The 27,363-nt window shown below is 51.5% G+C and overlaps 8 protein-coding genes across 8 annotated transcripts; 5 read left to right on the plus strand and 3 right to left on the minus strand.

Annotated features, from left to right (window-relative positions):
- BGZ61DRAFT_526357 (sugar transporter) lies at window positions 1–1,868 on the plus strand (the record flags this gene model as incomplete). The annotated part of the gene is made up of 5 exons (XM_046252938.1): window positions 1–70; window positions 132–199; window positions 266–1,384; window positions 1,440–1,544; window positions 1,620–1,868. 5 exons carry the CDS (start codon window positions 1–3, stop codon window positions 1,866–1,868), a joined length of 1,611 nt encoding a protein of 536 aa, XP_046113167.1.
- A 134-nt stretch (window positions 1,869–2,002) lies between these two features.
- On the minus strand, window positions 2,003–3,768 carry BGZ61DRAFT_439978 (uncharacterized protein). Its single transcript, XM_046244421.1, has one exon. The coding sequence runs from the start codon at window positions 3,705–3,707 to the stop codon at window positions 2,172–2,174; it is 1,536 nt and encodes a 511-aa protein (XP_046113168.1). The 5' UTR covers window positions 3,708–3,768; the 3' UTR covers window positions 2,003–2,171.
- A 2,165-nt stretch (window positions 3,769–5,933) lies between these two features.
- BGZ61DRAFT_337029 (uncharacterized protein) lies at window positions 5,934–7,006 on the plus strand (the record flags this gene model as incomplete). Its single annotated transcript, XM_046239019.1, has 2 exons — window positions 5,934–6,351; window positions 6,399–7,006. The coding sequence occupies 2 exons, from the start codon at window positions 5,934–5,936 to the stop codon at window positions 7,004–7,006; spliced, it is 1,026 nt and encodes a 341-aa protein (XP_046113169.1).
- Window positions 7,007–9,811: 2,805 nt separating this feature from the next.
- Window positions 9,812–10,138, plus strand: BGZ61DRAFT_526360 (uncharacterized protein; the record flags this gene model as incomplete). The annotated part of the gene is made up of 2 exons (XM_046252939.1): window positions 9,812–10,017; window positions 10,087–10,138. The coding sequence occupies 2 exons, from the start codon at window positions 9,812–9,814 to the stop codon at window positions 10,136–10,138; spliced, it is 258 nt and encodes an 85-aa protein (XP_046113170.1).
- Window positions 10,139–15,829: 5,691 nt separating this feature from the next.
- On the plus strand, window positions 15,830–17,433 carry BGZ61DRAFT_526362 (uncharacterized protein; the record flags this gene model as incomplete). The annotated part of the gene is made up of 7 exons (XM_046252940.1): window positions 15,830–15,879; window positions 15,944–16,478; window positions 16,537–16,581; window positions 16,644–16,947; window positions 16,979–17,103; window positions 17,175–17,302; window positions 17,364–17,433. 7 exons carry the CDS (start codon window positions 15,830–15,832, stop codon window positions 17,431–17,433), a joined length of 1,257 nt encoding a protein of 418 aa, XP_046113171.1.
- Window positions 17,434–18,848: 1,415 nt separating this feature from the next.
- BGZ61DRAFT_512757 (uncharacterized protein) lies at window positions 18,849–20,394 on the plus strand (the record flags this gene model as incomplete). Its single annotated transcript, XM_046252155.1, has 6 exons — window positions 18,849–18,896; window positions 18,944–19,097; window positions 19,383–19,438; window positions 19,597–19,755; window positions 20,024–20,101; window positions 20,161–20,394. The coding sequence occupies 6 exons, from the start codon at window positions 18,849–18,851 to the stop codon at window positions 20,392–20,394; spliced, it is 729 nt and encodes a 242-aa protein (XP_046113172.1).
- Window positions 20,395–20,806: 412 nt separating this feature from the next.
- BGZ61DRAFT_526363 (uncharacterized protein) lies at window positions 20,807–24,099 on the minus strand (the record flags this gene model as incomplete). Its single annotated transcript, XM_046252941.1, has 5 exons — window positions 20,807–20,887; window positions 21,933–22,321; window positions 23,008–23,567; window positions 23,631–23,953; window positions 24,025–24,099. 5 exons carry the CDS (start codon window positions 24,097–24,099, stop codon window positions 20,807–20,809), a joined length of 1,428 nt encoding a protein of 475 aa, XP_046113173.1.
- Window positions 24,100–25,656: 1,557 nt separating this feature from the next.
- Window positions 25,657–26,715, minus strand: BGZ61DRAFT_489310 (uncharacterized protein; the record flags this gene model as incomplete). The annotated part of the gene is made up of 3 exons (XM_046250202.1): window positions 25,657–25,977; window positions 26,049–26,416; window positions 26,631–26,715. The coding sequence occupies 3 exons, from the start codon at window positions 26,713–26,715 to the stop codon at window positions 25,657–25,659; spliced, it is 774 nt and encodes a 257-aa protein (XP_046113174.1).
- Window positions 26,716–27,363: the final 648 nt, after the last annotated feature.

Genomic DNA, 27,363 nt, shown 5'->3' on the forward strand with positions numbered 1-27,363 from the left:
ATGGATATCGAGCCAGCCCAAGACGTCCCGCAGCGGGAGGCTCCCTCTGGAACATTTTTACTCGAAGATAGTAAGTCGTCCTTGTAATGACGAAAAGGATATTTTCGTGCAAGGGGTCTAACTCTGCCAAGAGCACAGCCATGATTCTGGTGAACTCATTCTTCATCCAACCCCAACCAGCGACCCGGACGATCCCTTGGTAAGTACCAAATATTCCATTTCCCTGAACGGAAAGCACATGGATTGCTGACTACTTGATGCGCAGAACTGGTCGAGTGGCAGGAAAGCAGTCAATTTCGGCACCGTCTGCTTCTACGTACTCATCACATTCGTCTTTCTCGACATCCAGACTGTCGCTTTCAGCCAGTACCTTGCGGAATTCGGATGGACCTTCGATACACTCAACAACGCCGGTGCGGCGGCGTTTGTTGGTCTTGCCATTGGTTGCATTGCCTTCATACCCCTTGTTCATCGCTACGGACGCCGACCACTTTACCTCTTCAGCTTGTTGCTTCAGGTTGCGTGCGGAGTTTGGAATGCCACGCTCCACACAAGCGCCGAGCTGATGGTCTGCGCCGTACTATCCGGGCTGGGCGGTGCCATCTCCGAGACGATCGTGCAGGTAACAATTGCGGATCTGTTCTTTGTCCATCAACACGCAACCATGAACGGAATTTTCATACTCATGCAGTCCACTGGCGCATACCTCGGCCCAGTTGCCGCAGGGTATATCGTCGTGGATATGGGATGGCGATGGATGTGGTGGATGACTGCCATCTTGACCGGAGCAAACCTTCTCTTTGCTCTCTTCTTTTTCGAGGAAACAAAATATGTTCCCACTTTGTTGGGAGAAGGCGGAGTAGAAACAGCCGATGTCGCGACTCGTCAGGAATCAGCTTCTCTCGAAGATGCAAAGAAGCTACCCACGGTTACAGACGCGAGCTCTACGCGAATGAATATCTACGTGCAGAGAAAGTCGTACCGTCAGCGACTAGCATTCGTCACCAAGACCGATACACCCATCGCCCATCACTTTTACCAGCCATTCATCGTTGTTTTCAAAATTCCGGCAGTTGCATACGTTTCCCTCACATACGGCCTGCTACTATCCTTATACTCCGTCATCGCCACTGTCCAGGCCTACTATATGATTGCTCCCCCGTATAACTTCGACGCGTCACAGATTGGTCTGTTAGCACTCGCCCCTTTCATTGGCAGCGCCATTGGCACTGTTTTCGGCGGATGGCTGAACGACAAACTGAGTATTTGGTGCGCGAAGCGGAATGGTGGCGTGTTCGAGGCAGAGACCCGACTGTATCTCATCATTCCGGGAATTTTTCTCACTGTTTCTGGGATGCTCATGTTCGGATTGGGTCTCGCATATGTCAGCGCTATCATTCCCTCCTCCACTGTCCAATTTACTGACCAAATATCCATAGTTGGAACTGTGGACTGTTTTAGCTGTAGGCACTGGAATTTATGGCGCCGGCTTCGTTGTCATCAGCAGTGCTGCCTTAACTTATCTTACCGATAGCTACAGCGACGTAAGTGATCCGGCACACGAAAGCCCTTTTTACACTTGACAAGGACAGTCTTGCTAATTGATGATTCCGTCAAAGATAATCGCCGACGCTCTTGTTGCAGTAACCTTTTTCCGCAACGCCTTTTCTATCTTGATCATGTTTACCATCACGCCTTGGCTCAACGCCATGGGTATCAAAAATCTCTTCATATTGCTTGCCTGCGTTGTTTTTGCAATCCTAGCTTTAGTATTTCCGATGATTATCTGGGGGAAGAAGGCCAGATACAGAACTTCGGACTTGCTGAGAGAGCTTGCTTTGAAGCAGCCGGGTACTCGTGAACATTAGTGGGAGACTCGGGTTCTTGCTTACAACATTTGTCAACTTCATGTACACGAGTAAAATCACAGTTGTCTTTACTCACGATAGCATTATCACATATATACAACAATTTCACTCCAAGATCTAGGAAATAATTATTTGTCAAATTGATACCGTAGATGCGACACCCATCCCCTGAAGCTGCAAAGAGTCCAAGTATCTCGAGTCATGTATAGCCAATAAAATGTATTCTATTACACAAGATACCGCAAGAATCTCATTAATGCTTCAATTACAAAACCCTCATGGCGGGGAGATGATTTATTTATCTCATGAATCTGACAAAGGCCACCGCGCTTGGTTTGCCCAAGGTACTCTCCCCACCTGGGCTCTCATCAGACGTGCGATTTCTCTCTCGCCCGGCTGCCCAAGGAAAGGGTTTTCTCCGTCGTTGTAAATAAACGAGTTCACTTCGTCATCGATGCAGATCGCTTGTTCCTGGATCAAGATGGTGTCGGGAAAGCCAATGCCAATGACTGGCCTTGGATTTCGGTTTCTCCAGTCGAGTCGATTCTTCATTTGCACCAAGAGTTCTTCGTAGCTCCCATCAATGAACTGAAGGAGGATAAGTTCAACCCTCTCCAGCGTGGTTGGGAGCGCGGCCAGAAGTGTGAGCAAATCGGTTGAATTAACATAGAATCCAGAAAGGCGAAAGTGCTTCAAACTTGCCAAGCTCTCCGGAGGGATAAATTTCTGGAGAAAAGGGGAATGGTTGTCCTCCAGATTATCCTCCACGATCCATCCATTCATGGCCAGGCTTAGATACTCTAGGCCTCTGCCTCCCGCGGCGCCCGCCAATGCGCACCCCAGGAGATCGTTGTCAACTCCTGGCCATCTGTAACCATATCTTTCCTCCCAGAAGAGATCAAGATGGAGATGGCGAAATGCAGGGCGAGCGATCGTAGTAGCCAAGTCTGTCAAGGCGATGCCAGGCTGTCCAAGTATATGGGAGTTGAGACCCGTTATCAGCTCGTTTGCCTCAATGCGGACGTCTGTGACCTGATGGCTCTGTTTGCTTCTTGCCAGAGCCTGCATGACGAGACGGAGGCCCCAATATTCAATCCCAGCGTCGTCCCACTCACTCAGCTCGAACCACGCATCTGCGGTCTCGGGTAACCAACCTGAGGGCACGGGGTAGTTGAAGCCATGAGGAAAAGCTCGGATTGTAGGCGTCATGTACAACGGTTCGAATAGCCATCCATGAGCAGCAGGTGTGATTGTGATCCTTCGTAGGGCTGGAAACCACTCAAGTCCGGTTTCTAGAGCATGCAAGACGGCATTTGAATTGAGCACCTCGTCCTGTTGCTGGAGGAGTTTCCGGTAATAAGACCAGCTGTCAGACTGAGACAGTAGCTGATCAGCATGTTCAGACTTTTGTTGTTTCAAAATCTTCTCGTTCTGAGTGCAAATAAAATTGAACCAATCCGGCATGCTTGCCTCTTCTTGGACATCATCCGGCGCCAAGTGAAGAATCCATTCATCCTCTTCAAAAGACGTACCCCCATGAGCTAGGAGTGCATCGTCGTAGATAATCTCAACTACCCGGGAGCGCAGGATCTCGCTGTTGGCAACAGAGTGCAGCACCTCGATGTCGCGCTGATGAGCTGAGAGGAAAACCCGTTCAATTTGAAGACGCGCTGTGACTGAGAAGAAGGCACATGACAGACGGAGGTGTTTTATCGACGAGTTGGGGAGATGACTGCAAATAGCAGCAATGATTTCAACTGGAAGATCCAAGACCCCGCAGTTGACCTTTTCGTGGTTTGACGAGGCTGACGAAATGACCGGACTGATGGAAGAATTCATGTTTATCCAGTGTCCAAGAATTAGCAGACTTGGCGATTGGACACTCGACAAAGGAGAGAATATTCCCGAGGTGTGAAGGCAAGTCGGTGTGCGAAAACACGTCAAGCTGGAGCAGGCACCAGTGGATGTCACGTGACATACGACAGAATTCTCAACTACTTCATTACTCAGAGAGGCAATTGATGGAAATATTACCTTCAGGCAAGACGGTAATTATCACTAACAGCAATCACTTACCATGAGAAAATCTGGTTCCGAATGATTGGAGACTGTACCGTCCGGCATCTCTCTGAACTGGGCTTGAGAGCATCTCAAATCATCCAATCAGTAATTGTGTTTACATGATAGCAACTCCGCTTATTTAGATCTTCAGCACTATGAATTGAGTACCTATGCTTATGAGAATAATATGAAATAACCCCGTAGGCAATGTTACAGAGCTCAAGAAGGCACTGCAGAAGTACATAACACGGTTTAGCAATTAGATAAGGTAATTAAGCAGTAAAAAGGTATTTAAATTGGATATTTGGGTAAAGAAAATGGCTACAACCTCTTACTAGGTTTCTGTCACGGCTGCCGAGGTCGTGACATCTGGCGTAAATCCAGATTTGAAGAGAGATCACACAACGGTCAACCGTGGGCGACCAGGCGGGCGACCAGGCGGACAACCAGGCGGGAAGGCGTTCATGGATCATGGATGAGACTCGTTATCATTACCTCATCGCAACTATGCTAATTATTATTGTCTAGGTCAATGCGACCGACCGTGAAGACAGACACCACTCGTGGATTACTCTGGAGTTACCCCGGAGATTCGAGCCGAGTATGGCCTGCTGTCTCTGCGCCACCAGCTGGAACGACTCGCCACAAGGGAGACCGGTCGACGAATGTATTCGGAGACCTTCTTTAAGTACGGCTTGAATGTGTAGCATCTATTGGCCTTGCTTGGAGGTGATAGGATCGCTGATCGCACCCCTGGCCAATGCTTCGTCGAGCGACCTTGACTTTTTATAAACGCCGGGGTTCCTCAGGATAGGTATGGAAAAGGCCGATCCGAGGGCGATACTAGTATTATCGCTTCTCGTAATAATTTTATTACTATCTGTAGCTTGTGTGATCCTTTGCTTCTCGGAAAAAGGCATGTTAGCAGTGATCTTGTGCATCTTTTCCAAAAAGTCAAGCGCAAGAGGCTCGTCCTCAATCTTTCCAGTTTTAACATCTTGAATATGGTGCTCCCGCTGATTGATATGTGCAAATATGCAGTCCAGGATCTGAGATACTCCCCCGCTTAGGGAAAGATCAGAGGGTCGCCCATGGAAACTGTCCTGCGAAGGTGGATCGACTGATGATGATAGCTAATGAAGCCATCATCTCGTCAATTTCATGCCCGACGTCAAGGAATGCGAATCTTCTTGAATACTATCACGAAAAAGAAATTAGTGAGGATTGATTTTTCACAATGACATCGAAATGATAACATGGAGCCAGTGTCGCATACTGAATGCTTGTCCCCCATGGCAGAGCACATCGATTTGGGAACAGAACACGGCGATGCAGCGATTGACGGTCGGTGCGAAAGTTTCAGAGATACATCTTCATACAAATTCTAGATCCGAAACGTCAGGATCATGAGCCGTGACGCGGTGTAAGCTGTTCTCGAGGGTCAGATGAGTGGTGCTGAAAATGACCAGAGCGACGTGCCGCTCAGAACCGGGGTTCTCCTTTTGAATGCAGTCATTATTTGGTCCCTATGTACTCGTGCTTCATCTTCTAATTGATGACAATATTGCCGCTTGATCTTAACTTCCGAGCATGGTCGGAACTTGAAGAGTGGCGTGGGGATGACAAATGGCCCTAGAAATTTAGGATGACAAATGGAATGATGCGACGTGAAAGACAGTTGAGTAATCCTATAACATGAAGACGGAGATAATTATATAACGGTAATTGGCAGCTAGCAATGGTTCCGGTATGGTAATTTGATGAATGGCCGAAATGACAAATATTTCCCCCGTCGTCCACCGCCCTGATTAGTTACTGACAGCTGAGGCTGGTATCATTGTCTACCTAATTATAAGAGAGCAGTCTGCACGAAGAGATCCAAGTATTTTAATCATCCTTTGTGATCCTCGTCTTGTGTCTTTTTGCTTCCACAACATCCGCATTCTCAACCTAATCCTCTAACTTACATCTTTCCATCTTCCAATACCCTCGATAAATACAGCCATGTTGAAGACTGGTCTTATTGTTGGGTCTGGCCGCCAGTCAGAGGCGCTTGTCAACCTCTTGTCATCCACCAATGAGTATCACCTCCTTGTCTTTACCAGGAGCAAAACCTCGACTACTTCGCTTCGATTAGCAGCCCTTGCTAACGTTGAGATTGTCGTCAACTCTGCTGGGCATGGTTATGACCTTGATGCCCTCCTGGCTGCAGCATCCAGATCCGATTTTGTGTTCGTGAATACGGATGGCTTCGAGTTGGGTGAGCAAGCAGAGACCTACTGGGGGATCCGCCTGTTCGAGCTTTCCAGGAAGGCAAACGTGAAACACTTGATCTATAGTGGGCTGGACTATGCCAGTCGGGATTCTGGCTTTGACCCCAGCCTCTATGTTGGCCACTACGAAGGCAAGGCGAGAGTTCAGCGTAAGTTCCCCGAGAATCTTGAGTAGTACAACTCTAAGTGTCTACAGAATTCATACACTCCCAGCCCAAGTCGCCAATGGCATGGACTATTATTCGGTCCGGGCCATATATCGAGAACTTGTGGCAACTTATGGCTCCGACAATAAATGCTAGTGGGACGTATGTATTCAAGCTTCCGCTGGGCAACGGTGCAATTCCGTTCATCTATCTCAACGACCTCGCTGGATACACACATTGGGCACTCTCCAATCTTGAGCAATCTAATGGCCTAGACCTTGGAGTGGCCACCGTACATGCCAGTGGAGCCGATATTGCCAACGCCCTTACCGATGTCACGGCAAAGCCTGCTCAGTATGTCGACCTACCTATCGAGGAATGGCAAGTGGCTACTTGGAAGAAGCTTCCCAAGGGTCCCGATACCAAGGTTGGGTCTCTAAGTGTGAAGGACGATGGAGCACTACTGCAGACCTATGGCGAAAACTTCACCAACTGGTGGAACTTGTACAAAGCCAGCGCGGGGAACAAGGGTTTGATCCAAAGGGATTACGAGTTCTTAGACAAGATTCTGCCCACCCGCGTCAAGGGCGTTGCGGATTGGATGAGGGTGGCCAATTATACTGGCGAAAGGCTCTCAACGCTTAAGATTTTGGACTGAGGTGTAAATAAGATTGACAAGATGAATATTAAGCTTGGATTTGGTGCAGATGTATAGCGAGTGGGTCGCCTCGCGACGTGTACACTTAGTCCATTAACTTTTAACATGCTTTCCTCCACCACCTATGGAGACGCCTTCTGAAGGAAATAGACCGCGGCTTCCCCTCAATATGAGATATGATATATATTTCAGTGTCCGAAAAGTGGCTACAACCTTTAACATCAGCTGAGTCACTCTCGGTCACCATCGGAAGGGCAAACAACCTCGACATAACAGCCCACCCATTGACTAATGTCGCGACATCTGAGTAGTAGAGAAGCGTCACCGGCCTCTTCAGCCAGTCTGTAACGAGATCAAAAGTTTACGACTTATTTTAATTACCAGTTCGTTGATGATATGATCGTTTGTGTTGAAAGCAGAAGGCGGCGGTGGCTATGCAGGATGACGATCAATGCGAATGGTTGAGTTTGTAATCAATGAATTTTCTATTAATTTACATGACTTCGGGCCTGATTATGAGTATATTCCGGACATGGCCGGAATTTAGAATCGGATCACGGTGATTTAGTTGACCAATTGATCATCAATGGTTTCGTCTCCCCCTGCGCCCTTGATACCTGCCCTCAAAATTTCCTCTACTACCGCCCCATGCCTTAGATCTATGGGGAAGGTCGGTATTCTTTTTTTAATTATTATCAGTATTTTAAAGCCAGCTACCTACCAGTGCTGCAGACTTAGAATTTGAAAGGCGCCTGCATCCAAATAGCTGCTACGGAGCAGCTGTTTACTGACAGTAATGAGCCCTCCGAAACCGTGGCGAACAATACCTGCGCCGCCGGGGGTGCAACTAAGATTTATTAAACTTCTAGCAGCTGCAGTGCCCACAGCGCCCTAAGATTCCGGAGGCTACAGTGCACATAGCGCTCTAAGCTTCCGGAAGCTATAGCGGCTAAACCCCCTGCTTATACAGTAGAAGGCTGGCTACAGGGGGCTACAGGGGGCTACAGGGGGCCAAGCTCATCTGCACAGCTAGCAATGAGAGGTACGTTCGGTACGGCCTAGCTTATAACGCACGCCGGAAGTACTTCTAACGTCTAGGTAACCACTGACGTCTAAGGACTCTACGTATCAGGTCATTAACTATTGTCCCCGATGGCTTTGGCAAATATTCTAAGACTAATTCAAGCGACATCTCAGGCATTGCAAGCCGCTCTGTGGTTCAATCTCGGCTCATTCACACGTCACCCAGGTTGAGCCTGCACCGCCTCCGCCTCACCCTCGCAACCTTCTAATCATCCTGAACGATGCGCTACTTGCTTTTAACTTCACCTCTGGTCTCTTCATTCTTGAATATTCGTCGTCGGCCTTTTTATTGACTCTGATAAGCGCTATGGAAACTCTAGCCTGAGGACCTCTTTTGGCACTGTTTCTCCAAGTGTGGGTTCGGAATTTCGACCCCTGGCATCAGTCCTAGAACTGAACTGTGCTGTAGTCTATTCCTTCTTTATAGAAGCCATATGCTCGCGTATAATTATTGCTGTTCTGAAGGCTTGAGTATGGGGAAAACCGGGACCACTCCGCTATACGAGGAGCCCGAGATCATATAGACGACTCGACGCAAGGGATTGCATTATCCACATCACAACAATCCATGATTCCCGCTTCGTCCGCTCTTGGAAGTTGGCCAAGGGTGACCCCAGCGTCTTATGTGGGCCTTGCCCGACTCGGTTCATCCGCAATCACGCCCTTGAGCGGAGGAGCATTATGGCTACGCCCGATCTTAAAAGTGGCAAGCTCATTGTACGAATGAGAAAATTTAGCAAAATACATTAAATCATTTGAGTCGCTGGCTCAGTATTAACTGGAGCATCGGGGTTATTAATAATACCGTCAAGTTACAAGGTGGCCGGCCGACGGATGAAGTCGCTTACCAGGTCACTCTCTAGGAATCCTTGGCGTCCGTTAACTACATGAATTCTGCATTCTTTGCAATGGATATGTCTCTTAGCCATGGAAACACATATCGCTCGTCAAGGGAGGCGCTATCGGAGCAGTCTCGACGTCCACCTTTGATCAGCGACGGCTCCCCAGGTTTGTCGCAGGGCCCGGGGAATGGGTAATTGGGCGGACTAGCTTTATATTTACAAAGCTCTAGACAGCTGAAATATCTGTATTCGCAACTGAGCGCAAAATCAGCAAAAACTGACTGTTAACAAGGTCGGTACGGTTTGGACCCAGAAATCTCTCCAGGGCGTGATGTGAACAGCTATGACGGTCTAGGTTATGCTTTCGTGGTCAAAACACTCGCAGCTACCGTTACTACCTAGCTCTATAGGTGACCGAAATGGCGCAATTACGGCGACGCATGCACGAACGGCAGTGTATTCTTCTTCTCATTCTTGGTGGTCTTTCCATTGTCTACTTCTCGGTATTTGTCCCGAATTCGGACGTTCATCGTGCTGCTCGTACAGGAATCGTAAAGACGAACCAGTAGTACAGGCAGGAAGATACACGTTGCGATTGAATTCAGGGGAGAAGGAATACCATATGTACACCAGATTCTGCTGATCCAAGAATCGGTCAGCGTCTTGGGTACACTTTTTGGGGGATAGGAACCGGGCTGTAGGAAGGATGAAACGCCCCCGCCTCGCCAAGCTACATCGATACGAGTTACAGAAGTATAAGAGACAGGGTGTAGACGGTTTGGAAAGAAGAACTCAAGCAAGTCAAATCCATTTCACTCCCATTCTCAACACATATTCTCGGTCTTTAACATCTCAAGCTACACGATTCAATATCCTCAATATGAAGGGATCCGCCGCTGTTGCACTCTCCGTGGCTGCACTTGCCGGCCACGCCCTAGCTCTCCCGGTTAAAGCCAACGAAATCCAGGGACGAGAGACCGCCCCGGAAGCTAAAGCTGCCGTCGCTCCGGCCGTTCTCCCTCATCGAGTGGGCGAGGCGGTTGGTGCAGCGGATACCATCATCATCCGGCACGAAGCTATCAATCAGTAAGTTCGATGGTGCACTCGATGTTACGGTGCGCAAATTGGAGGCAAAATTGACTGATTCCGTTGCAGACCCGTGAAGCGCGAGCGAGCCAAGAACGGTGGCTATTGCACCGTCGTGTAGATGGTCAAACCTGGAATGCAGTCAACAGTGCCCGAATTGAAGCGTTTGTGCGAGGGAGCAATCTGCACGATCCCCAGGCACCATCATCTGGCAGATTTTCGGGAACTGTTCCCGTAATGCGGAGAGCTTGCTTTCAGAACCCGTGCAAGGAATTGGGGACTTGGGGGCGTCGGATTCGTGTCGGACGAGTGACTTGAGATGACACAGCCTGAGTTGGTATGTTCAATAGAGAATGCATTCATAGGAAGAGCAGAGATATGGACGAGTGGCCTTGAGGCTATTCAATTCACTGGCATTTCCTGCGTGTTCAAGCTATTGTTGTTGCGTGTGTGTCGTAGAGCATGTTCCGTTTCCGCGGCATTCCCTACCCGACATTACGTACGTATACTGCTGGCGCTGCTGAGCGCGAGCACCAGTTCTGATTCAAGCGACATGTAAAGTACGGCGTAATAAATGCATGGTAACGGGAGGTGGAACTGGGCACGGCAATACGATTCCCTTGAGGCTCGTGAACGTCCGAGAGTGGTGATTTTACCTGCTCTCCTTGATGACAGACAGACCTATGGCAGTAGCCTGGTCGGCCAGGTCATCACTCTCCGACGCACTGTAGCACTCGGATGTGGGAAGAATCGCGTTGCCAGGCAAGCCAATTGACATGTTGCCCCGAAGAAACCGCGTTGGACTGGAGTTACACTTCATTTCTCAATATCCCCACGTTTGCGGGCATCCCCCTTTCATTTTCTCGCACGCGTGAGGACGGGCCCGCGGTGTCAAGGCGACAGACAGCCGAGTTTACGGTGAGGGTTCACAGGGTCACTTGTAATCAACGTAAAACGTGCGCCTGGATGGAGAAGGCTCAGGAGTGGCGGGCGCTGCTCTTGATCACACGTCCCGTAGCGGAGCTTGTCCCACCCGACGGGTAAAATTTTCTTGCGGCAGCTGAGGCAGCGCGTTTGAGCAGCAGTCAATAATTAATTGAGATGGCGCTCGAGGTAGATGGGCGACGCCGACAGAGGTGGAAGCCGGAACGCATGGTTTGGAGTCTGGACCGGCAATTAGTGACTCCCGTGAGGGCTTCACGTCTACCGCCGGGCCCGAGATGCTCCCATCAAACCAGGCAACGCGCGGGCCGATGGAACCCGTTGACTGACTGATGGCACCAAAGCTCTCTGTTTGGGTCTCAAGGTCACTCATTATCTCTGATCAGGGGGGACACGCACGGGGGATGGATCTCTCTCCGGTAGCCTGCCGAGTTGGACGACGAGACACATCCAAGGAAATAACACATCCTTTGTCGCATTTGACAGACCAGGTGCATGGGATGCATGGATGGGAGCTCTCGATTTCTAGCTAATTGAAGGTTTGCAGCAGCCTTTGAATATCTGAAGGGAAATGACCGTGTTCCGACTGGACCCAAGTGATCCAGGTTATTGAGACCAAGTCCAAAAATACCGTTACCAGCAGGCGTTGGGGTTCTGTGTGGAAAGTAGGACCATCAAATATGGCTTTAATAGCTAATAGATGATGTGAGGTCCTTGGTGCTTCTTCCCACCACTATCGCCTCATCTCATTTCCCAGTCTCCGCAACGTAGACCATCATGGGCTGTATACCCAAGAATTTATCAAAACTGCCCCAAATTGTAAAGTCATGGTCCAGAGCAAGACTTGCTTCGCCGGATGCTCGTATCCATGGGGTACAGATGATGTCGACCAGGGCCCCCTCCTCAGGGGAGGGGCCAGTTTCCTTGTGGTCCATTACAGGCCAGCGCTGTTTATACAAGAACCCTGATCGCTCGAGCGTGTCGGGGTGATGCATACCGAGCTGGTAGCAAAAGGGCGACGCCTGCATTCTCAGTTCCATCTTGGTGGCCATGTGCGCCACCCGGTTCAACAACTCGCCTGCTTCAGCTGTGATTGTCATGAATCGGCCGAGTTGCTCCGTCAGGATTTTCTCAATGCGCTCGGTGTCGGAGCTGTTGCCGTTAAGCGCATATGCCATGCGGGCTGACTCAAACTTCCAAGTATGGAACCAACCAGCATAATCACTGCTGGGATCCTTGAGGCGTTCTAGATGTGAAATAAGTCAGCTTCTTTTACTCGTATGTGCTTTATGTTGGGATCCACGCGGTCTGTACCTCGAAATTCGGCCAGCATAGTCCCAAAGCTCTCCCAGGCCTTGCCATACCACTTTTCGGTGCAGTCAGGGGAGAACAATTCGTCGATTAGGATATGCCACGTCAGAGATTCCAAGGCAAACACCTTGAAGTCCGAGGAACCACCCTTGACGTTGTTCGTGATCTTGCTCTTGATGTTGCTCCCTAGAGCTTCGAGCTTGTGTCGGGCGTCAACGGCCAACTCGTCCCAAGGGATATATCCGCAAGCCCCCAGGAAACGCATAATTTCATCGTCAAGTTTCCCAACTAGGTCCGCGACCATGAACTTGAATTCGGCCCATGAGGAGCGAGGACTGAGTTCCTCAAGTCGGTCATACTCAGCAGTCGTAAAGGCGGATGAATCCCCCTCCTTGGGGCGAGTGAAAGGCCATCGGATGAGTATATTGCCTTCTTCGATACCACCTGATGTAAATGCATCAGAGGGCTGCATCTGATCGTCGGTCGTAGGCGGGACGCTTTTTTCGACCATGTCAACCTCGGGAATGTCATTGTGGCTGCTGACCAGGTCGATCTCAATGTCGATCTCAGCAGTTTCTTTGTCGTTGCTGACCGAGACGATCTCAGAAGTTTCTTTGTGATTGTTGGCCATCTCGATCTCAACAGTGTCATTGCGGTTGCTGGCCGGGTCTTTTTCAGCAGTGTCATCGTGGTTGCTGATCAGGTCGACCTCGGCAGCATATTTGCGATCACCAGCCATATCGACATCAGCAGTAACATCGCAGTTGTTGACCGGGTCGATCTCAGAAGTCTCTTCGCGTTTGTTGGCCATCTCGATCTCAGCAGTGTCATTGCGGTTGCTGGCCGGGTCTTTCTCAGCAGCGTCATCGTGATTGACAGACATGTCGATCTCAGCAGTTTCTTTCTGGTTGCTGATCGGGTCGATCCCAGCAGCGTCATCGTTGTTGCTGATCGAGTCTTTCTCAGCAGTGTCATCGTGGTTTATGGACATGTCGATCTCGGCAGCGTCATCGCGGTTGCTGACCGGGTCGATCTCAGCAACATCTTTGTGATTGTTGGCCATATCGACATCAGCGGTATTATCGCGGTTGCTGATCGGGTCGATCTCGGCAGTGTCATCGTGGTCCATGGACATGTCGATCTCGGCAGCGTCATCGCGGTTGCTGACCGGGTCGATCTCAGCAATGTCTTCGCGATCACTAGCCATGGCGGCGGCAACATCCGGTCCCTTGGGGGCAGCTTGGTGAGATTCCATGTTCAAGTTGGGCCTCTGTGCCGATGCTCGCCTAGCCCGTTTAGTCGCAAGATGAGGTGAGTCGTCCGTTAGCCTACCACGGCGTTTAGAGGGAGTGGCGTTGTTGGGGGCTCCAGGAGCCTTCCGGGCAGTGTATGGAGCGGCGTCAGGAGTGGTGTTGGAAGCGGCCTCGTTGACGGCTCCGCGAGTCTTGGGAGTAGTGTTGGAAGCGGTGTTGGAAGCGGTGTTGGAAGCGGTTTGGTTGACAGCTCCGCGAGTGCTGGGGGAAGTCTTGGGAGCAATTTTGGAAGCGGTGTTGGAAGTGTTGTTGGAAGCGGCCTTGTTGACAGCTCCGCGAGTCGTGGGGGAAGTCTTGGGAGCAGTGTTGGAAGCGGTGTTGGAAGCGGCCTTGCTGGCAGCTCCGCGAGTCGTGGGGGCAGCGTAGGAAGCGGTGTTGGAAGCGGTTTGGTTGACAGCTCCGCGAGTGCTGGGGGAAGTCTTGGGAGCAGTGTTGGAAGCGGTGTTGGAAGCGGCCTTGCTGGCAGCTCCGCGAGTCTTGGGAGCAGTGTTGGAAGCGGTGTTGGAAGCGGTTTGGTTGACAGCTCCGCGAGTCCTGGGGGAAGTGTTGGAAGCGGCCTTGTTGATAGCTCCGCGAGTCCTGGGGAAGGTCTTGGGAGCAGTGTTGGAAGCGGCTTTGTTGACGGCTCCGCGAGTCCTGGGGGGAGTCTTGGGAGCAGCGCTGGAAGCGGTGTTGGAAGCGGCCTTGCTGGCAGCTCCGCGAGTCTTGGGGGCAGCGTAGGAAGCGGTGTTGGAAGCGGTGCCAGGAGCCTCCGCCTTTGCTTTCTTACCCACCATCTCAATACCAATTAAGGAGAGTTTCAGTACCGTGGTGCGTGCTTCTGTTGTTGTGTGTCACCAGAAGGCGGGTAGAGTTACAGGTCGACCGGGAGATGACTGGGAGAAACGGGACTGGGTAATTGCAACGGAGGTGACGAGTTACGTGAGAGCCTCCCGTATCACACACGGTCTCGGACATGGATGCAGGCGGCTTTTCTTATGGTTGCGGCTTCATACTATCTACCGGACCGCATCGGAATGGCAGTGCTACGGAGGGAGGCTTTTGGAGTGGCTCACGCGGACGGCACAGGCCAGGAGGCGGACAAGTTCTTTGTCTACAGTCGTCCTCCTGACTTGCCTTGGGTTCACTGCTTGGGCCACATCGTCGTGTTCGGCAGATGACGGAAGGGAGAGGGCATCCGCTAGCGGAGTGAAGGGGTTAGTGCAGATGCAGCTCCAAGTGGCAGACATCCCCGTGTGGTTGGTGTTTCTTTGCAGCTCGACTGTTCCCCTGAGTAAACTTTAGCCAGCCAGTCAGCCAACGCCCGAGACCATCCCATTTATTCCTACCACAAAGCCTGTCAAAGATAACCAGGCCTGGGCAGGAGGAGGTGAAAACTTCGCCGCCTCTGGCCGATGGCGGGAGGCCGATGGCGACTTGGCAAGGAAAACGAGACACGGGGCACCGCAATCTAATTGCGGCAAACTCCACAGAGAGAAAACAAGTATGGTCAGAGCGGAATGCCTCCTGTGGCGAGCCGCATGGCGGCTTGAGGTCGGTTAAGCGGGATGCCGCTTGTCCCATCGGCTCACTGCACTGCCCGACCGGGAGTGAAAAGGACGGCGAGAAGAGAGAGTGAGGAGAGAGAATGAGAAGAGGGGTAGGAATGGGAGGACGAAGCGGGAAGACGAGCGGGAGAGGCGGTAGTCGTATCGCCATGGCAAGTCTGTAGCCAGACCGCAAACGACGCATTCATGAATGGTCTCATCGTAATTCAGCTGTAGAAGAAACAGACAGTCATCACTCAAGCACGGAAGGCATACTCCATTTCGCTCTTCACTTTGCCAGGTAAGAAACTAGGCGACCCCTTTTCCTCCCCATCTGAAGGAAGTTGCATTGTAGTGCATCCATCGACCTGCTTCTCCCAGCTTCTCCCTCCTGCGCGAGGTGATTCAGATCCACATCGTTGCTGCAGGCCGGGGTGGCGGCATTCAGAGCTGGCGGAGTGAGTCACATATTAAATGTATCAAATGTACCAGTGTGGATTCCAGCTTGGCCGATGTTGCTCGGGGTTGATGCACATGTAGACAACAGCTCGCCCCCCAAGGGATCAACTCTCTAAGAGCCCACCGATCAATCACACCCCGTCTCTTTCCCCGTCCCTGTCCCCTTCTTTCCTTCTTTCCTCCTCCTCGCCCCCCTCTCTACTCCTCATCACCTTCTTTTCTCGTCTCCCTCTTGCCAAAGTCGTGGAGAAGGAAGGAATCATGGAACCTCACAAAAAGACCCCCATCATCGGCTTCGACTTCGGAGCTACGTAAGTAACGGCCGGTCACTCCTCGTCTCCCTGACAGTACACTCTCTGACGCTGTTCATCAAAGGTTTTCCAAGGCGACTGTGTTGATACCTCGCAGACACGGCATGCAGTTCCACTGTGAAACTATGGTGCCGACTATTCTGGCCATCGACGACATGCCGCGCGATCTCACATACATCACAGGGACCGAGCAGGAGGCATCCGACAAAACGCTGGAGAATTTTAAGCTGTCCCTCATGGAGCCGGACATGTCCCGTGATGAACGTTCGGATCGAAGGCTTGTCGATTTTATTCGACAGAGCGTGTTCAACAACGCGCCATCTGGCATCTCACCAACTGTTACGGTATCGGCTTTTTTAAAAGGCCTTTGGGACAAGTTCAATGGGGATGTGGCCCGGCAGATCCGGCTTCCTCACCCCTACCCCTTGAGCATGGCGATCACGTACCCTTCCTGTTGGGATGAAGGAGAGCTTGGACGTCTGAAGACGGCGGTTGTCAACGCGGGAATCCCGACCTCAGCGAAATACGTCTCGGAGCAAAAGGCCGCCATGTACGGGATCCTCCATACACAAAAGGCCAAAATCTCGCAGGATCTCAAGGTACGTGTGTCCGCATGTGCCACATACTGCCCGGGGGCAACACTGACACGGCGTACAGGAGGGAGATTCGATCATCGTCGTCGACTGCGGAGGATCCACGATGGTAAGTTGGGTAGCCATCCCAATCTCGCCTTGAGGCTGACGCAATACCTACCACCCATCTAGGATTCTGCGCTTTACAAGCTAAAGAAGAGCCCAGCCCAAAATTTAGCCCCGGGAGACTTTTTGGATAAAGAGTCAACTCTTTACGGCGCGATATCCATGGATTTGGCCTTTGAGGCCTTGCTCTCGGAGACACTCTCGCGACGGACCATCCCGGCGAGCCTAGATGCAGATCGGGTGAAGGATGCTGCCCAGTGGTACTGGAAGGAAAGCAAGACGACAGGGATTAAATTTCAGTCCCTGGCACTCTTCAATGGCAGTCTGACCGTCCCGTTCCCGGGGGGGAATTTCCCTTCGGGATTAATCCGTAAGTGAAGATGCCGACTCATGCTATCTAGATCCTTGCTCATTCTCTGCAACCAGCGATGGGATTTATTGTATTTTCCAGGAAGCCGTGGAGCGTGTCGTTGGAGTGTGCACCCGCTTCAATCACTCCGCCAGGGCTCACCAATCGACTGCAAAGGTAGGTAGGGAAGGGCTGTTCACGGCCTCTCCTCCTCTCATGGATTACAAGGCTCACACGTTTGATCACAGGTTGTCTTCCTTACTGGAGGGTTTTTCGAAATCGCGTCGCTCGCAGACGACATCAAGCAGAAGCTCAAGTCAGTTCTGGGCGACGGGCTGCAGGTGATCGTACCATCCGATCCATCCAGGCTTGCCAGGTAAGTCTTGTGTACCCCTCCCGCCAACGCACTGCCATCTTCCAGACGCTGACAAGTCAAGGCGATTGGTGGTTGCCCGTGGCGCAGCCTTATGGCTAAACGAAGATCCAGAGCGCCCGGACGAGATCTAAGATTGCTTATTGGTTCTGAGCAAAGGTGTGCATCGGGGCAGGATTAGTGAAACGTGATGGAGGACCATACTTAGCTTCCGTAGGTATTCTTGGAATACTTTCCTTGGATTTCAGCTTGAGGACGCCGGTGCCGTTGCGGGCTACCTGGTGCTACAATTGAAGACGCCTGTCCTCCACATCCCTTGCGCCCTTCTTGCCCTTCTCGCTCTTTCGGTCTCGCCGATGTGGCACACATCAACCAGCAAGTAAGCGGGGACCGGAATAGGTACGCGGTTGAAACAAATATGCACGGGGGTCAGGCTGGGTGCAACGCGGAAACGCCATCGGACAGGGCACCCTTGTGCTTGTGCCTCTGCACTCACGTTCCGGTGCGTGACGTGGCTGTGACGTGCTGGCCGTGTACAGCAAGGTACTTGTAGTACTTACGGTACTTATGGCACCTATAACACTACCGACAGGACGGACGATTGCGGGGAGAGATCGGAGACGGAGCATGTACATCTTGTATAGTCTACCAAGCACCATGTATCGGCCAAGCAACCTTATATGCGCCTCCCCTCTCAATCAGAGCCAACTCAGCTCAAACCAGCCCTCTCAATCAGAACAAACTCAGCTCAAGCCAGCTCTCTCGTATCCGGATGCGCCATTCGGGATGCATGCGCTTCCTGTCTAACTTGGGCACGTTGGTCTGTCGTACTACGCCTCCTGACGAGACGGCGCACGGGAGAAGTAGATGACCTCCCGCCTCTCAAACCAGCAAACTTGAAAGAAGCAATCTTTGCCTGTGGGCCCAAGTTCATCTCGCAAGATGACGGACACTTGGGGCACGGATACGGCCAGAAGCTGGTTCTCCTTCATCTCTCCTCTCTGTATCAGTGCGCCACCCCTTCCATCAGCTTCTCTTTGGTACGTTTGCCACGCAGTCTGTTTGGTTTACCCGCAGGTTTCAGGCGACGCTGACACCCGTGACTATTCCTGATGTTAATAGTTGAGTGCGCTCTCGCACCCGACCGAGAGCATTCAGCCGTGTGGTAACCACCCTCCCGCGGAAGAGGAGAGCCCGGCTGCCGTGGCCGTCGGACACGAATCCAACCAGACTGTGTCGTAGCCGTCGGGCACGAATTCAACCACACTGTCGTGGCCCACACTCTCAGAAGCCTGACCAAGTGATGGATCTGGCGCAGACGGGAGCACATCCCACGTACGGCGCAACTGATGCCGCTGGAGGCTGGATGACCTCGGGGTGATTTGGTAGGTTGCTTTTTTTTAGACCGCCTCCCAACCATTGAACCTGGCCGCCGCATTTTCTCAGCTGATTGAAATTTTCTTACACGATACGCTCCAGCCTTGAGCGAACTGTCCTCTTTCTCTCAGGTAAACACCGAGTCTCTCCCAACCCAGCGGCCCGCCCTACCATGGCTTTCATTGCACGCTTGCCATTCGGAGGCCCGTGGTCGACTGCGGTAGGTTCAAGCTCTTTGTAAATAGATAGCGTTAACTCAAATTTTAGTTTCCGCACGGAGAGCTAACATGTCCATGTGTAGGGTTGCCGCGAAGGGAGCCCATGACAACAAAGCAACTCCGGATCACCCACAAGCATAGCTATCACCGAGATCTCGTCTGGCACCGTCGCACCATGGAAGCAGAAGAGATCACTCCGTCTGGTAAGCCCTCTCTCTCCTTGTTGCCCTCGCTGTAGGCTCTCCTCCCCCACCGACCAAAGTCCGAGAATTGACGTCCCTCAACCTGTAAACTGATCATTCTGTAGCAGAATCGACCGTCTCCCGTCCCAGACCCCCCATTCACCACGAACCGAGTTCGCACCCCAACCCCGAATTGCCCCAGGAGCCCGCTGGCCCCTTTCGGATGCCTCACGCTGTATAGCGCTGAGCTTGAACGTCCTAAACTCTGCGAACCGACTCGAGTCCTCCGATATAATACTGGTATAGCATTTCGAGACATGGCTGGTCCCAGACGTTCTCGCCGTCGTGATCGCAACAACGTGGTAAGTCCCCTCGCGGCTTGGTGACAGCCGGAGACTGCACTCAAGACAGACATCAGTGGTATCCAAGGTCGTCACTAACGCATAGCGTGCACCAGGAAAGCGAGCAGCCGTCATGTTTTTCAGCATGCCTTCGAGATCCGAGCGGACCCAGATTACAGGCACGCCGAATCGCCCTACGAATGCAATCCCCGGCCGTCCTCGAAAACTTCGTCCGTCCAGCATTTATGCTGAAGGCTGGCAGCATTCCCGCGAGGAGTGAGTACAAATCCCGAAGCTGGTTAGGTTTGGGCAGCGAAGGCGAAGAAGGTCCCTGGCTAGTGAGTGACGGATCATTGGGCGGCAGAATCTCCTGCTGCCCGTGGTTATCCTTCCTGGGCGTAAAAGGGGTGAGGTGCTAATCTGTCCCCCAGTCCCTCAGTCGCGAGCCATTCCTCCACCAGGAAATCCCGAACGACCGCCTCGATGCCGCCGCGATCCCCCAGACGGCCCACAGTGAAGTCTCGAGCTCCCGCCAGAGTCCAGTACATATCTTCTTCCATCACCAGTAGTCCCAGCGCTTTCCAGGGCCCTGTAGAAGGTAAATAGGACACGTGGAAGAGTACGGCAGCCGGGACATTAGGGTTGCGTTCCGTGTCATCTGCCACTGCTCTTGAAGAGGATCTTGTAAGTGTCTGCGTCTTGTACCGTGCTATGTCCTATTGGATTGAACTATTCTTCTCAAGAGCAAGCCCATCATCGCCCAACTTCCATCCCCCGCAGCCTCTTGGGAATCCATCGTCCTTGTGAACCAGCCACCAAAAGCTACAGACCAAGCATCCGTGATTCCTGTCCATCAGCAACAGCTTGGCTCAGCATCCCATTCCGCCCTCCTCAACTTCCCAGCGATACCGGCATTACGCGGTGTGACCAACAGGTGGCGCAGAGCTTTGTCGGCACAGATATCACTGGGCTTCTAATGCAATTAGACCATTTGCACATTCGGGGTCACCGTAGGCAAGCAAAAGACCAGGGACGTGAAGATTGAGGTCGCTTTTCATGCTTTATTCCGCGACGGACTCCTCCATCTGCTTACGTAGCTGTTGTACGAGAGTGAGGCTTTGGGGGAGGAAACGCACATTGTTCCTCTGAAGTTGAGACAATTCAGAGAAGGATTTGGCAATGTAGATGGATGAAAAGCGCGATTGCGATTGCAACATGACCACCCGCTACCGAATCAGCGTCTTTGTCGCTGAAAGCGACCCCCTCATCTTCCACTAATTAATGCACACAATTGACGTCTCCTCCACGTTTGACGCCTGTTACAAAATGAATGCCAGAATTTCGTCCCGGCGCTCTCGTGTGGAGGTACCCAGGATCTTGCAAGCAAAGCTACTCAACGCTTCCGCCAGAGACGGCGCAGATGCCTCCGAGAATGTATTCCATGTGCAACTGGCGTGCGATGCGCTCAATCTAGGGCAAGTGTGCGATGTCAGACAGCAACTTTTAGCGAGCGGAGATGTCGCTTACACGACCTGGAGTCCGCGACGAAGCAGCTCGACTGCATCTCCATCACAAGCAGATACGGACCGCAGATTAATTGCCCCGTCCGACGTCACCGACTCAGAGCCTGGCTCTCCACCCACATGTAAAAGTCGTTGAATTGTGTTACGCCCGATGCGATTTGGCGGCCTTCTTACTGCTACCCAGGTAATTAATTGTTTGATTGCGCGGCAATATTACTGGAATAGGACCTCGACAAAGGGAAGATTGCCCCAGCTGGCAGTAGGAGGACATTAAGTCATCGCGTTGTTTTTGCTGCCCACTCACCTAGATGTCGTCGAATTTGAACACCGAACTGCATCCTTCAATCAGATATAGTTGGGGTAATATGCAAATGACGATTCGATTTCCTTTTTCATCGATTGAGAAGAGCTCAAGTGTGAGAGGCTCACGAGATGCGACCTTACCCTATAGGACTGCCTGATACCCGCTGGCAATTATTGTCTCCGTTTTTCCTCCGATATTCCCGAAAAGCGACACGCGAGTAACGGAATACTCTCGCCACTCCATGTGGCATAATGATGACCAGTAGACTAATGCAAAGACTGGCTTGTATATAAGTCACCAGCGATGTTCCAGACTCGATCTGACAGAGGCCCACCAAAGTGGAGTTGGACTAACTCTGGGAAGTGAGCCGAGAGGAGAAATTTTTCCGAATCGTACAGAGAGCACAGTTGGTAGACGCAGGCTAAGACAATTCCAGTTTAGAATTATATCATTCAGTAGGTGGCTTGTTTCCGAGGGGCGTCGATCGATCCATAGAGAGATGGACACAGCTTTGTTTTTTGTTGTAGCCCGTAAATTGTACAGCGCTTCAATTGACACCGTGTCTAACAGGATTATGATGCGACACCATACCGAGCTTTTCTAAACCACTCAATCACTCATCTAGTTTATCCTTTCGACATACCCAACACAAAATGGGTTACCCAGACAGGATTTCGGATTGACTCACAGACCGAATGGACCAAATTCCGCAGAGCGGAAGTGAGCAGCGTCTCCGATCACCGTGCATCCCACCTGACTTCGTCCCCAGTTCAAGCCCAAGCAATTCGAGGAAGACGACGTCGACACTGCCCTCGAAGCGTGCGGAGTTTGCGGTAGCGACGTGCATAAAATTCCCGGAGGATGCGGCCCTTTTTCTTCGCGGCTTTATGTTGGCCACGAAGTCGTCGGACGAGTCGTGCGAAAGGGCGCAGAAGTCTCGACGGTCGGGATTGGAGACGGAGTCGGAATTGGCGCTCAGGTCTCGGCCTGTGTCTAGTGCAGGAACTGCAAGTCCGACAATAAGAATCACACCAGATTGGTGAGTATTCCGGATGGACGGGCCTTGAGGGTAGATGGCTAGTCCTGATCAGATACATACGATTGACTTTATCCCAACGGCACATTCAGCCAAGGAGGCTATGCGAGCCATGTTCCACCGGCACGAATACGTTGTCTTCAAAATCCCAGACAACATCTGTCACACTGAGTGGATAGAACCAGAATGACGATGCCGAAAGCGCTCATTCTCCTATCTAATGAATGACTAGGGATCGGTCTTATAGATGAAGAAGAGGGCGGCCTCCGGCAGCCTCCGGGCCCGAGATCCGGAGGTCCGGAGGTCTGAGACCGGAGGACCCACCCTTCCATCCTCCGATGCTACGTGTGCCATTTACCACAGCCCCAACAAAGCTTCGGATGCGACGACTCTCGGCGCGACCGAGTTCATCTCAACCAGTGTCGAGGGATTGCATAAACCCGGGGCTTTTATTTTTTCGACTTTATCCTGAACACGGCAGACACCACAGACAGATTTGACATGGAGGCCTACATGGGCACCCTGGCAGTCAACGGGACGTTTCACAATGTCAGCCTGCCAGACAAGCCGCTGCCTACAATGGGTGCATTCAGCTCCATTCCGGGTGCTACAACATGCCGGTCAGCCATCGGTCGCAGGCCTGAGATGTGGCAGGTGCTGCAATTGGCGAGCGAAAACAAGACCAAGACGTTTCTTCCTGATATTCCACTACAGACTTGGAACTGACGGACGATAGCTGGGTCCAAACAATTGATATCAGCGAAGAAGGTGAGGAGTGTCGTTCGGATAGTCATAGACTCTTGTGGTTTGTTGACAAGCAACAGGATACAGGCCATGTGGTACCTCTGCATGGTCGTAGCACATATCGGAAGCTCGTACCAGATTTCCTCCAAGTTGGCAAAGTCATCGTCGGCTGGCATGGTGTTGTGTCGTTTTGTTCGTGCGCTGGCCTGGAACGTGGGTGACAGACTGTCGTACCACTTCTGGAGGTCTGCATCAAGTATATTCCAGCGCCCAAACAGCTGGTCCTGTGGCACTCCGATGGGAAACCTCTGGCCCGGGAGAAGTGCAAAGTCCGCTGGGCGAATGGCATTCCTCGAGGTCAAATAGTTGACAATCCTCCCTGGAAGCCAGATAAGTTTATTGCTTCTTGTGTATTTTTGGATGTCGGTCAAGGCGCGGAGATCTGCCGTGCCAGAGGGATTATGTGACAGCAGACCGCCGTTTTCGTCGGCTGCTGAGCCTGCATTTTGCCACAGTGGCATATCGAAGTGCGTCTGAGTCTCACTGAGGGCTATTGAAGTGTAAGCGTAGGAAATTGGATCTCTGTTGCTGTTGCAGGACAATTACAGGCGTAAAGGAAACCTGTCTCTTAAGACTGCAAAAATGGGTCCCTTGAAAATGGTGCGCGGAACGTTGACGGAAGAGCAAGCGATGGCTATTGGGTTGTATGCAGGACTGAGCAAAGGCAGAGAATTGAGATGAGCTTTCCAGTCTATTCCAGGAGCGTGCATAAGCTCATACATGCTTGGGATGGCGATGGTGGCAAATGCCACTAACGTCTGGCTGGTGTGGTCGGCTGGGTCCGCATCGAAGGCATGGAGAGTGATGGCGGTTTTTAGGTCGCTGATGCCGCGATGGTAGTATTTTGCGGCTTGGTATTGCAAGTCGATCTAGGCATCAGGTTAGGACGAATAAGTGATTCTTTTAGAGGAGGATAAGTTCTGGACGTGGTATTTGGAACATTTCGAATGCAGTATAGATGCTTTGCGGCCTGCGCGCACGCGGCAGACTTCAGCAGTGGCCAGGATGTCGCCATGACGGGCACCTTGCAGGAAAAAAAATGCCGTCGTGTCAAAGACGTCCATCATTTGGCTGGGTTAATGAGGGGCAATATGCCGGGGAAGACGTACGCACCATTAACCAGGTTCCTCTTTGAAGCGCTTTAGTATATAGGGATTCGTAGGTGGTGTCGCAGTGCAACCATCTGGGGCTGGAGTTGGAGCCAAGGATGTAATTTAGCTTCTTGGAATTGCGTGGGTGGTGGATTCATCGTGGAAGTGAGCTGGGTTTCGTCTTGGAATTGTATCCAATGTGCCTGTTACATCGAAGTCGTAGGGGTTTTCGATGCTAATGAACGTCACGGGGGAATTCTTAGCCCTGTCAAGAGCGTAAATATTGACCATGTCATACGTCTGCCGGTATCTTGAACAACACGGTGCTCTCATCAAACAGCGCAGCATCTCGCGCAGGAGGCCCGGCTATCTTGTCGCTACGCCGGAACAGCGACAGGTCGTTGAAGCTGCTATAGATACATTCCTCAGTAAAATTACACCCGCGATACTTAGTGCATACCCCGCAGACGGGCCTGGCCCTGCACGTTGAGCTGTGATGGAGGGTCAACATGGGGGAAATGGTCGCGGATGGCAGGGCGCAAACCAGCCACAGTGAGAGCGCATTCTGCCTCTTCATGCTTACAATATCTCGGTATGAGAGTATGCGTCCACTATCATGACGTGGCAGCCACTGCTGCAGCCGCGACGCAATGGCAAACGAGAGAGTTGAGGAGTGAGCTCAAGCTTGAGAAGTTGAGATTGGGGGGGAAGGCCAGGCTTCTATTTCGCCCGGAACCCCTGGGATTCCCGTTAGCTTTACCTACCAGTTTACGGTAGCTTAGGCAAGGCGCGCAAAAGTGCAACAATAAAAATCGGAAATCAGAAAATTGCAAGTTTATATTTATAGGGCTGCAGCCTCTATAATTATAGGGATCTAGTCTGTGTGGATATAGGGCTCTAGCCTCTATATTTACAGCGCCCTACCTACTATAGCCTCCTATAATATAGTAGGCAGAGCCTGCAAGTTATATCTACACCAGCCAGCCTTCTATAAGATAGAAGATCCAGCTGCTGTAGCCGGCTCTATAAGAGAAATCTTTCGCTATTGTTTTTTACTGCAAGACGCATTGTCTCAGCGGTAGCTTTCTCTTATATATCAAGCTATGGAAGCTGCAATCTTCCATCTTGTAGGAGGCCGGCTGGAGAGATATAGCATACAGGCTCTGCCCACTATAGCCCACTAGATATCATATGTTGTAATGGGCTATAGTGGATATGGCCCTATAAATATAGAGGCTGCAATTTATAATTTCTCGATGCGCGGTTTTGCGATTTTTATTGTTGCACTTCTGTGCACCTTGCCCAATGTGCCACCGTATTAGTTGCCCGGCGTAGACCCAGTGAGACAATACGCAGCCGGCAACTGAGACAGTATTACAGATGTCTTGAAGTTGGAGGTAATTTGCGCCTGTGAATTTGGCTAATTTACTCCATGGAATTTTAAATGTTATCCAATGTCTGAAAATGGATCACTCTAACTATCAATCTCGGCCTCGATGCCATCTAAAAACCGGCTTGTCCACCCTTCGTCGGCACTCTCGCTGCGTGCGACACTGCCCCAGAAAGACGCCATATTTTACATCCAGCAGCTTTTCGTTTGTATCAAGATTGGGTTTGAGGACTCGACCCGGCTTGCTCATGCGATGCATGATGCTCCGCGGGTCCTCCGTTTCCCCATCCCGCCTGACCCTGGCCGTCGTTGCTCTAATAAGCATCGCCGCGCCATAAAGCACCGCAGCGTCGACATAATGCGGGATGATTGCAATAACACTGCGGCTTATGGCGATGAGATCCATCAGCACCTAATTTTTGCACTGGCTTCCCGACATGAAAATGCTGCGGATCGAGTGGTGGCTTCGTTCATCGGGTCGACAATGTGCCGTGTCTGCAGCGCGATGAACATGGTTGAGCAGTAGCACAGCGCTCGGCCACGCACACTGACGTCGCTAATGATCCCAATCATGGTACCGCGGATATTGGCGTCGGCGACAGGTGACCGGTTCCTCCATAAGCCGCCGTAGAAGAAGTGCCCATGCGCCAAATACGAGATCAAAGCCGCCCATTCCCTCTCGGCGACGCCTTGTAGATATTTGCTCAGGGAGTTATAAATCTTGGTGTCCTGCCGCTCAACCTCCACTATTGTGTCCCGGGACGCAGGGTGTGTTTCTATTATGTGTCTCACCAGCTCTCCGGTTGCAGATTGACCGTGTTCCACCACCCAGGTCCCAGGGATGAGTACATCTCGTTACGTCCCCCGGCCGTCATTGACGAAGATAGGGTCTTGTGAGATGGCGAGATCGCAGGTCGAGGTGCCAGCCACTGCAGTCAGCCGTGTAAGTCAGATGCTTGGCTCATGTCCACATCCAATTGTTGGAGCCCTGTATCCACTTTAGTATCGACTGTTCAATCCATCCACTGTAACATTAATATCGATGCTGCCAACTGCAATTCCTACAGAAGGCCCAACTTTTAGCCAGCCTTTTGTAACAGTAGACCAATAAACTCCCCGGCGCTCTACTATAGCCATCATACGCTCGCATATTAGAGGACAACGACTGATCGCCTTGAGATTAATTATTTTCTCAAAGCCGTCCCAGTGTAGGTAGGTGAGCACGAGCAGCTGGCATATATGTGACTTGCATACTACGCCCTATCCTTCTCTCCCCGCGCTAGCTCGGTAGGGTTATGTCACAGCGACCGGCGGCGGAGAAGTGTCGCCGGGTTTTGTAAGGTAGCACGCCACAAAACTGTTATTGCCGATGGTTCGACGTACAATTAAGAAATAAGGTTAACATCCGAGTGGGATCGGAATAAAGCCTCTATCAGCTGATGTAATGATGCCTCATCAAATCTAATCAATTTGATTCCATCCATTCTTCCATTCTTCCACTTCTTCTCACTCACTTTGTCAGCCAATGCAGTCAGCCTGCACTGATTCCAAACGCCCTGCCACTAGCGCTTATGGCTTCCTGCACTTTACAGAGCATACCGTTCTACGTATAAAAAGAAGTAGTATCCGAACGCGTTCGGCTCTTAAGTTTTATCGGCCGTCATGCTGCAGAATCGCTGACGGATCAGTGGCCCTTCCAGCCTGCCCTCATGATAGATATGGCACTTATATAATTCTGATTACTGAAGGCGGATGAGTTTCCGATGAGTCTCGGGTGGATTCTCAGTGTAATTATCTT

This window comes from Ilyonectria robusta (genome assembly GCF_021365365.1).
Source record: "Ilyonectria robusta strain PMI_751 chromosome Unknown BGZ61scaffold_1, whole genome shotgun sequence".
Taxonomy (NCBI): Eukaryota; Fungi; Ascomycota; class Sordariomycetes; order Hypocreales; family Nectriaceae; genus Ilyonectria; species Ilyonectria robusta.

What these genes read in the sequence shown, in the direction of transcription:
- BGZ61DRAFT_439978 (XM_046244421.1), bottom strand. Translation starts at nt 3,707, where the DNA reads ATGAATTCTTCCATCAGTCCGGTCATTTCGTCAGCCTCGTCAAACCAC.